The following is a 10,949-nucleotide window of genomic DNA, read 5'->3' on the forward strand; positions in this document are numbered from 1 at the left end:
AACAGAGAAAAGCAGGAAATCTGCACATTTTAGGGACTGAAAAACAGCATTTTTTGATTAATCCATTTTTCACTTATATAACAAGAGGAAATAAAAATACAGGCAAAGTGCTGCACGAGTCAAGAGCATAAAGATGCGGAATGGTGACTTAATAACTTAAACCTTCTTGTTGTCTTTAGTTTTGTATACAAACTCTTATGTACAAAGCTGACGTCATCACCATACCATTAAAAAAAAAAATCACAACAAGATGACGTATTCTCTCTGGTGGGTTTTGGCAACTTCTCTGTGAAAACGGCGAGCCAATGAAATGCAGCGCTCTGAGTTTACGTCATCATCGCTCTTCCGCTGCTATTTGTGTGGGTCGGGCGTCGCTCTGCGGCTGCGTCAAGTTGGAGTCGATCGACCAGAGCGAGACCGGAAGTTGGGCGTTTTCAGAAATGGAGGGAAACTTCACCACAAAAAACAAAAACAAAACAACCTCTCCTGCTCTAGTTTGGCTGCTTTAAAAGAATACTTAGAGAAGTAAATCAGTTTAAATACCATTCTAAGGTTGTATCACCACTACTACATTTAGATTAGCTTATTTTATTAAGTTTTTTATCAACATCTAGATCCTTAACATCAGGTAGTAGAGGCCTACTTTATAAATCCCTCAGGATTTATAAATACATTTAAAAAAGAAGAAAGAAACATGCCTTATTTAGTAACAGAGGCTTTGCCAGACCAGTGTAGCAATACCAAAAGGTCTTAATACTACAAGTACAAGTAGTGGATCCAAAATTCTACTAACCCTTCATGAAAACTATCCCATAATTACAACATATAAATGTGACTACCAAATAGTCTCACCTTTTAGTAGCAGTGAAAGGGGTAAAGCTATATTCTCATAGTAGGAAAAGTACAGGTGACATTAATAACCTTAACAATGGCTCAGTTCCATGATGCTATTCCAGTGAACGAGCATGAACAATATCAGGACCTCCCCCCTCCCCCACATCATCATTAATGTTATTAGATACACCTGCTTTTTCTGCTGAGACATGTCAAAGTGTCTGCCATTAAAAAAGGTCATTGTGCAAAACCTCTCCAAACCAAACAGCTTGAACTCATTTAGTGCTGCAGGAATGAGTCCTTCCAGCTCCCTCGTCTCTAAGTCAATGGGTGTTTTTAAATGTTTTGTTTTTTGAATTAAGGTCTGTGGTTAACACAAGCTTAAGAAATTTCAGCGTTTTGTTCTTCGATATAAAATATGTCAGTTTTAATAAAGGCGGATGCAAACAAGCGGCTAAATGAGACATGTAGTAACGCTGACTAGTCCACCTGTACAGTCTTGTCAACAATTTATGGTTTTGAAATTTTGGACAGACCTCGAGTCTCAATCTCTTGAGGCCACCACCTTAAAAATATTATCTTTTGATATGCAAATACAGATAGCGCTCTTTAATATTTGATTATTTTATAATCCAAATTTATTCATGAACAAAATTTTTTTAATTTACTCCCTAATTCTATGAATTGAACTCTTCTCAACTCACATTTAACATAAAAATAAAACCCCCATTGGAAAATGATTGTACCGTCTCCCTAATAACTCGGATTTACTTTGTTTCTAGCTGAGTATATATATATATATATATATATATAGAAACATAGAATATAAACTGTTTTTTGTAACATAATTGTCCTTTGTCACTTTATTTGTGTCCTTTTAATCCAACTTCCATACGTTCTGCATGTGCTGCTAATTTTTACTTGAATCATTTATATATTCAATTTGGTGAATCAACAGCCTTGTTTATACTCCGTCATGTGAACATGGTGTAGTTTGTTTATAGTGTCACATTAGCTTTCGTATTCCGACGATTACGTTCATACTTCAAATTATCTTGCTGAACAAAATATATAGGAATCAAACTTGTGTTCGACAGGGAGCTTATTTTCTGCAATAATCCAAAAGCCAATGGAAAGATCCCATTGGCTTTCTGTCAAAGGAACCAGTGTGATGCGAACTTTTGAGTTTGGCCTACAAGAAAAACAAAATCGTAGCACTGCCAGCCGACCTGCCTCCCAGATGGCCGACCTATTCGCTGGGTGGTGAACTGGACGACTTCCAGGTGGTTCAGTTCAAACGTAATCACATGTCGCTGGTTCCGTGGAAGCCAGACCAAAACACTAGTTACCATCTTATTCAGGGAGATGTTTTTCACCATGAAGAAAAGAAAGATGGCACACTGATGTCAAGGAGCCACCTTTGTCTTTATTATTCAAATGGTTGGTTAACACAGACTCTGTAGTTCAGAGGGAGTCAGTGAGCTGATGTGAATAAACACTCCATCTCTCTTATGTACATCAAGCTGGGCTTTCCTCACACATTACACAGGACAAAGAAACACTTTGCCTGATGGGGGCTTTATTCATCATTTTTAAAAAATCAAAAAAAAAGAAAAATCAAAAAAAAACATCTGTAGTGTGAAATCATTTCCATCTTTTGACATATGTTACATTTGTTTAGATTTACAAAAGTGCAAACAGATACAAGCCATGGCGTGTGGGGTTCAAACAGGTACATTTCGTCTTGGACCTCGGTGCCATGAGTCCAGCTACAGCATGAAGAATTTAAACTTCACTGCTGCTTTAAATAGCGGGGGAGGTTTCCCCAATACAAGTACTCGGCAATGAATATTGTAATAATTATGGCACGCACCTTTTGGTCCATTCATAGACATTGTTTTTATTTTGCTAAATGCTTAAATAGGTCTTTGTGTGGATATACAATGTGCACTGCTTTGTAGCTCCGCCCCCCCGACAGGTCAGAATTTACAGGAAGTAATCCGGGGTGCGGCGAGTGACGTGGGGCTCCCCTCTGCGAGGCGCAGGGTCGAACTGCAAACTGGTTAGAAGAAAAAAGAAAAACAATCGAGTCATAAATATTGTAAGCACAATACTATGCACCTAATTTGATCATGCGGAACGTCAGCTTCTAAGGATCCATGTTACATGCTCCAGCACTTTCTTTGTTCTACTTACAACGAGTATTTGAGGGTGTCGTCTAGTTCCATGATAGCTGCCTGGTTGCCACAGCGGTAGCAGTAGTTGGGAGCACTAAATATTGTCACCACATTCCTCTCATGGCACCAGTTGTAACCCTGGGGGAAGCAGACGCATTATTCACAATATGCTGCTGTAATGCAAATGAGAGTGCTAGCTGGTGGTGTAACCGTTTGTTCTGTTGTCTTCTGTAGCAGTGGTTGGAACTATTGTTTCATTTACGCTTATTTAGTTCTGAAGTGGGTAATTCTTGACTGTATCTGTAAAGTCTATGCAATGTAAGACTTCAGACTAAATCATATATATTTACCTCCATAACCAGCTGGTGGGCCCGGGACACCAGCGTGAGGCGGTTGGCGTGGTTGAAGGTCTCCGAGATGTCCTGACCGAACGTGTAGCCTGCCCCTCGAGGGGAGATGCCCCAGCCACCGCGGTCGTCGGGGTCGGACCACAGCAGGTCACACATGGGACCCTGCGGAAGAGGAGCATGTTAGCATAGGAAACACCAACACAGTACCAAAACAGCCATCTGGTTTAACTGAAAATATACTGAGGTATGGAGAAAAGAGAAACACATTGCATCCTCTGCTTCTTAGCATAGCTTTTTTTGTACTTAAATGTGTGTATCATTTTCAAAATCAAAAGTCGCTTAACGGCCAGGAACATCAATAATAAAGTATCCTCTTTACCTCATGTGGCACTTCCTGTAAACGGTCCAGCGCTCTGATGTGATCCAGAGTATCTATGGATGGAGACAGGCCTCCGTGAAGGCAGAAAATCTGGAAGGATGAGAGGAAAACTTCAGTATGTGCAGCAAACACAAGTACTTCTCTCTGACAGTAAGTGTCAGACGTACAATCTACGATGCAACAATAAACTGTCACAACATAAGGTCATACCTATGAGACCAATCAATGAGTCTCCTCACCTGAGAGTCTACCAGGGCGGTGAGGGGGAGATAGTCAAACAGGTCTGTGAAGTACTTCCAAACGTTGGCGTTGCCGTATTTCCTGAGGCACTCGTCGTAGAAGCCGTAAACCTGCGTGATCTGTCTGCTCTCGTGGTTCCCTCTGAGGATCGTGATGCGCTCCTGATATCGTACCTGAAACACCAGCGAAGAACAGAACTGTAATCTTTCTCCAAAAGCAAAAACCAAAACCTTTTAAATGTCCGTTTTGGAGCAAATTAAATGTTGGATGACTTACCTTCAGGGATACTAGTAAAGAGACTGTTTCCACGGAGTAGTAGCCTCTGTCTACGTAGTCTCCCATGAACAAATAGTTTGTGTCGGGAGACTTCCCCCCGATCTTGAACAGCTCCATGAGGTCGTGGAACTGGCCGTGCACGTCGCCGCACACAGTCACCGGACACCTCACCTCCTGCACGTTTGACTCCTTGGTGAGGATCTCCTTCGCCTGCAGAAGAAAAACATTTCCACGGTTTATATATTGCATTTTGCTCATTGAAATGCAGGAAAATCCATGTGCTCGTGCACTGTAATCAATCTGCTCTCTAATGTTTTATGTCACTCTCTGTCCTCCATCTTTAGGGAACGGACAATTTCCTGCCAACATCTCTGCACAATTTCCACATCACAGCCTCCAGTGGGGTCTTGATTAAGACGCTGCACAGTGATTACAACACGACCCCGAGCATCTCCACCATAATCTCTCCCAAGGAAATAAGCCCCTACCGAATGAGAGTGTGTGTCTGGTTTTCTGTGGGCCTGCCTTAGAAAGACAGCTCTGGCTGCACTGCAACATTTCCTAAAATCAATCAGTGTGATGCTCCAAAAGCAGAGAACGGTGTCTGGTGTCTGTAGAGGAAACGCTTGGTTTCCTCGGGTTATTACCTCTAGGAGGGCTAAGGGAACACAACCACTACAAGTCTGAAAGTGGAACTGTCAAAAAAGTGGTTCATTCTACCCACATCATCAGGGCGCAGTCTAAAAGCTTAGCAGGCGGGTCTGACTGAGAGTCCAGTCTGCTTTAAAAAGGAGCTCCGAAGCAAACAAATCCTCAGGCTGAGCGAGAAATGGTCTGCGGTTGAGCTGAATGACCATCAGACATGTCTGACGCACTGAGTGGATGAAGAGCGAGACATCTGTAAGGGTCTAGTCAATGGAGGGGTCATCTCCTCCCAAATAAATGTAGAGCAGCCTCCATTGTTTCATACCGTTCCCTTTAAACAACCAATGGTGAGAGAGTGCTGAAGCTGGTTCCTCAGAGAGCGAGAGCGAGACCAGGACGGGACTGCAGCGCTGCACAATGTTGACCTATATTACACCCAGACACACCCACAGTGCCATGAGGCGGGATGCCTTTCAATGACCGGGGCCTCTAGCTCCAAAGCTACATGCCGGTGTTAAAGTGGAACAGTACTATATATATTCTCAGCCTCACCTCCTCCTGATTACTATGAGGGCAGAATAAACAAATATGTATTATAAGTGGGCCGGTCAGTCAGTCAGTCAGTGATCCTCCTCACTCAACACTAAAGACATTTAATACCCACTATAACTAGAGTAGAACTGAAAGTATGAAGCACATAAAAAAAAGGCAGGTTTTGGGCAGTGAACCCTGACATTTCTTCACTGTTGTTCATGATGACTTTTGGACTATTCGGTAGATTAGAAATCAAGCAGACACTGTATTGAGCTACTAAAGTAGTAGCCAGCCAAAAGAGTTTTAATGGAATCATCTTTGCTGCAGTATTGTTTGGTTTCGTTTAGGCCTGAAAAGAAGCTTTCCAGTTCCTCAAACAGATCAATGTTGCTCCTGCAGGAAATAGAAAGAGTCCTCTGGTCTAAATTTAAAATGTAAATACATCAGAGTACTGTTCCCTGGGTTTAAACAAAAGTAAGACAAACCAATCAAAGACCCGTAAGTGCTTCTCCTTGCACACATAATTCATTAGGACATCCTCTCCTGAGTTGCTTTGCCAGAGCACAATACAGGAAATGGCCTCCAGCTCTGTAACCGCACACTGAACTGTTCATTGACCTATCAGATATCACCTCTGTGTCCAAAATTGGCTCAGCTGATCATAACCTTGTGTTATGGTAAGTGTTTTAATCTTTTTTTTCTGATCCTCTTATATCCTTTCTACTCAAGACACTTAACCTTTAGTCAAAATCCTACAGCTGTCTTCATAGCCGAGTGGTGAAAGTGTATCCATCCTACATTACAGCAATGTCCGGGTTCCATTCAAGCCTTGTTGCATGTCTTTCTCTCTCATTTACAGTCTCTGCCTTCAAAAGTGTCAAATAAATAGGCAAAATAAATCCTGCGGTTGTAAATAACTTTATCATCTGCCTTTATAGCTGGTTGTTGTGGTGGATTACAAGTTGTTCAACTACAACAGAGAGGCAAAGTCCCTCCCCTTCTGGTGGACCACCATAGGACCTCAATTTGGAAAATAATGTAAGATAGGCAAAAGCGATGTGCCATGAATTACACATATGTTAGTCAATTTAAAAGATAATTTTGCATGGCGTGTTGGAAGTATAAGACTGAAGATATGCAATTAGAAAGACGACACACCAATAACCAATAACTGGAGAAAACAAAACAAGATTCAGTTCTATCAGATTACATAAAACTAATTCAATGTGACATAGCTTGGATTTAGCGATATCCTCATAACTTTAAGTGTTTGAGAGACCAGTTTTTCCACGAGACAACAGGTCACAGTTTGTAGTCCAGCTGTGGATGAAAAGGATGACGCAGCGGTTGCTAAACACCTCGGCCAAAGTACAGACCACACAGACCTCAGCTCAAAGACTTCAGACGTCACACCGTCAACAAGCTGCTCAGCCCAGTGCCGAGAAGTGGAGTCAGCATTTTAACAGCTGCCGCAATACAATCCTATAAAAGAGAGTATAAAAGGGGGCCAAAGGTTCTCCTGGAGAAGTTACGCTTGACGACGAGGCACAACTGTAACCACAAACAATGACCTCACTCCAAGAGGTTTATGCTTGTTAAAAGTTAAGCATCTTCCTGACAAACAACACCATCAGTGTGGAAATCAGCAGCGGCAGCAGCCAAAGGATGCCAGATTGTGTCTGCGTTTTACCGCTATGACAGATGTTTGGTGAATTTTGCTGCGATGCATTAAACAACCTTTTGTCTACGTCAGTGTTTTTGGTTAGAGTGTGATCACGGGTTTCACTGCATACTTTCATCTGTGTTTTTGATATCATTTGTACTGTTTTTATGATATCACTAGAACACTATCTTGGGATTTCTGCTGATGAATGCATAAACAATGCAAATCTAGTTCACTATATCAGCCGCTGCTACAGGAAAACAACCCATCATGTGGACCGGTCCTTCACAGAGTCATTTTTAAAGTAAAACCATGACCTCAGTCGGCAGACACAGCTGTAACTGCTGCCCTGACTGGCTGCATCGAACTGGTGTTAACATAGAGGAGTCATACAGGAAGTAGGCCAACCATCACTGCATGACCAGGACTGTTACATCACCCTGACACACTTTAGATGATCTCCACAGCTTTGATAAGCAAATCTCCCATCAACACTGCCATTTACTGCCTTTGACAAATCTCTAGTGAGTTACCTCTTTGTGAGCTTCCCCATTTAAGATCGTTTACCTGAACTAGATCGATGCCTAATGGTTAGAAAAACGGTGCTTCATGAGCGAATCAATTGAGCAGAGATGACTGCAACACCGGAACTGAAGACAAACACAAAGCATTCACTCCTCCCTGTACACTCGACTCCAGACAAACACTCTGCTATGTTCAGCCCTTTTCTGAGAACATTGCATTCCTCCACACCCCCATACATCCCAAAACAGAGACGGCCGCTCTCTGAGTCACAGTGAACAGTGTTGTCCTGAGTCACACTCTCTGATCTCGCTTAGAGATGGACTCTTGATGGTGTAAGCGATGCAACTTCAAAAATCAATCATATCCTCTGCTATCTTTAGAACCAGGGAGGAGGTGCATTCTACTGAATATAACGAGAGTCACAGTGGGTGGATGGATGGGTAGAGGTAGACGGTAGTTAGAGCAGTCGGGCTGTGACAAGGATACAACCTCAAGGAAACGGTAAGTTTCCTTTTAACTATTTTTTGCTGTGTTTGGGTGAGGGACAACAGGAAAGAAAAACAACATTTGTGCCTTTCCTGCATCTACATGTTATCATCCCCCCCTCAACCCTGCGAATTCAACACATTTTCCTCCAGATGGCCCAACAGTCCTCTTCATGTCATTCCTAGCTTCTTACATTGACAAGAAGATGTCACGAAAGGTATAGATTTGGGGATCTCGACCCACACAGTGAGAAACGGGGCATTTTAAACTACTGGAACTGACCATATCACAGATGAGGTGGAATGAAAGAAAACAAAACGCTGGGAATTAACGAGCCATTAAACTCCAGAAGTCCAAACATGGTAGCAGCATTTTACGAGCTGAGAGCAATAAGGCTGTCGTTTTTTTTTTGTCTTTTTCGGGTTAAGCAAAGACATCTAGAGCTGGAACTCAGAAGGTGGTCTGAGCAGAGAGGATGTTGAGGAGAGATTGGGGTTAAGCTCCAGCTCAGAGCAGAGAAGTCTGCAGTCAGTTGGCCAGTTACCAGCAAGAGTGAAAAACATGTGGGGGAGACTGAAAACACTGTACATGTTATGTATTCAGTTTGTATTTTCAGGCAGAGAGCAAATTCCTGGCTTTGCAACCACCTGTTAAGTGGCTAAAAGGTCAAAGCCAGACAGACAGACGAGGACACAGACGAGGCCTCAAAGATGACGGTTTTAGGGGGAAAGTCTAGCTAGTCTACCTCGTCACTCGCTTGCATTACCGTCTATGTCTTCCTGCATAAATGACAACAATGTCTACTAACCGTCCTAAAACATGGACGAGGAGCTGAGGATTATTATGGTTCAAAAGTTAAGAGTTCACACCCTCCTCTCACATGACGTGTCTTTGAACAATAACTCTCATAATGTCATGTTTATGTTGGATTATTGACTACTTTACAGCCTTGTTAACAAGTCAGCCTGACTACTCATTTGGCTAGAGAAGTAAATAAGAAGCTAGATAAAGGACAGGGGTCAGAGGTGAACTGTAACTATGTGGTACGCATGCGCGGTCGTTACAACTCTTTTTGCACGTTACATTAAGATATATTATTTCAGGATAGAAATGCAGAAGATATTGTTTTTTTTTAACCACAATTCACCTACCTGTTCCACCACGACGCACCTGCTTACATGCAGACGACATGACGCATAATGCACAGTAATTAAGCAGTCACGTGACACAGCAGTGAAAAACTTCAGTATACTTTTACCGCCACAGCTAGCTAGCTAAAAGAGATGTCACAAGTCGCACTGACAGTGTGAATTAAATGTGCTATGTGACGTGAATCCTCAGCAGTATGGCTGACACCTCTTTCTGGCTAGTAAACCCACAGTTGGCGACACTAACTCATAATAATTGTCAGATATACGCACCCCGCAGTGAAATGTACACTATAGACGCCATTTTAAGAATGTTTGGAAGGCGTCGGTTAGTTGAGAGAAGACAGTTAGCTAGCTAATTAGTTGGGGGTTGATATTATTAATTAAATCTCACCTTTTCACATAGTGATTTCACTTGTCCCTCCGATAGCTGCTTGCATTCGTTGAGCTGCTCGATCCACAGATCGAGTTCTTTCGTAAACGCCTTTTCGTCCATTATTCTGTGTGTTTAATATACTTTGGCTTAATGTCGGTTAGGAGACGACTCTCCCAAGATGTTTCAGTCTTCAGGCCACAGAAGGTTCGAGCTGCTCTCTTGTTGGAAGACGCGTGTACCTCTGGCAGCGGAGTCGCTGTGATTTAACTGAAATCTGGAGAGAGACGTCATTTCGTGATCCACCCTGGAAACCAGCGCGTGTCGAGCTCTCCGCAATAAAACACTGCATTTCCGGTTGTGACCTTCGAAATAAAAGCACGAGAATGAATCAGAATCAGAACCGTTTCATGTATGTTGCACATACAAGGAATTTGACTAGCTGGATGGTGCATAACATTAAACAATACAACACAGTGCAAAATACAAGACATGATTTAAAAATGGAAACATATTGAAATTTACTAAAAAAATATAGAAATATGGTAAATAAACAAACAAGAGTATATTAAAACAAGTATATTATTTAAGAGTCAAGTGTATATTAATAGGAAAAGGAGTGCAAGGGTGTTTAAGAAGAAATTGTCCTGGGGATATAAGTGTCAGAGTCAGTGGGGGTCCCGGGCGTTGAGTCCAACTGAAGACGGGAAGAAACTGTTCTTGTGGCGTGAGGTCTTGGTCCTGATGGGCCGCAGGTACTTGTACTTTACCTGAGTAATTCCATTTCATGCAAGATGCAGAATCAGCTTTGTTGGCGATTGATGTGAACACATCCAAAGAATTTGACTTAATTTCTTTCAATGTATTTGCACACAGTTCAAGAACAGAAAAGATAGACTTGGTCTAAAAAGAAGGTCAACAAAGCTGACACTATATAGCATATAACTAATGCATTTCATGTACATACAAATGTCTATGTTACTCTCTGCCTCTAACTCTCTACTTCTAACACATTTCAGAGGCACTTTTTAATCCACTATATTACTAATAACTTAAATTTATAGGTTAAGATAAGAACCTCATTCACAAGCTACCTATCAGTTTGTAAACTAATTAAAATTAGCTCCACCTTTCCCAGCTGCAGTATTGGAGCTTGACAAATGAAAAACTGAATGAATGTATGTCTTGTTACAAATGTGCCTATCTGCCATGTGGACTATTTCCATATTTCACATTTGTTTTTAAACAGTTGTACCTACTGCCCTACATTGTCCTTAATAGATCCTTTGCTTCTACATGTCTGTGTAAATGTCTATGTA

At 41.8% G+C, this 10,949-nt stretch overlaps 1 protein-coding gene across 1 annotated transcript; it reads right to left on the reverse strand.

The window, feature by feature from the left end:
* Positions 1–2,240: 2,240 nt before the first annotated feature.
* ppp2cab (protein phosphatase 2 catalytic subunit alpha b) lies at positions 2,241–9,946 on the reverse strand. Its single transcript, XM_076102441.1, has 7 exons — positions 9,652–9,946; positions 4,257–4,466; positions 3,980–4,153; positions 3,741–3,830; positions 3,362–3,523; positions 3,031–3,149; positions 2,241–2,893 (listed from the first exon to the last, which is right to left on the reverse strand). The coding sequence occupies exons 1-7, from the start codon at positions 9,751–9,753 to the stop codon at positions 2,821–2,823; spliced, it is 930 nt and encodes a 309-aa protein (XP_075958556.1). The 5' UTR covers positions 9,754–9,946; the 3' UTR covers positions 2,241–2,820.
* Positions 9,947–10,949: the final 1,003 nt, after the last annotated feature.

Source organism: Anarhichas minor, unplaced genomic scaffold, assembly GCF_050575085.1.
Source record: "Anarhichas minor isolate MPS153535 unplaced genomic scaffold, ASM5057508v1 ptg000027l, whole genome shotgun sequence".
Lineage (NCBI taxonomy): Eukaryota > Metazoa > Chordata > Actinopteri > Perciformes > Anarhichadidae > Anarhichas > Anarhichas minor.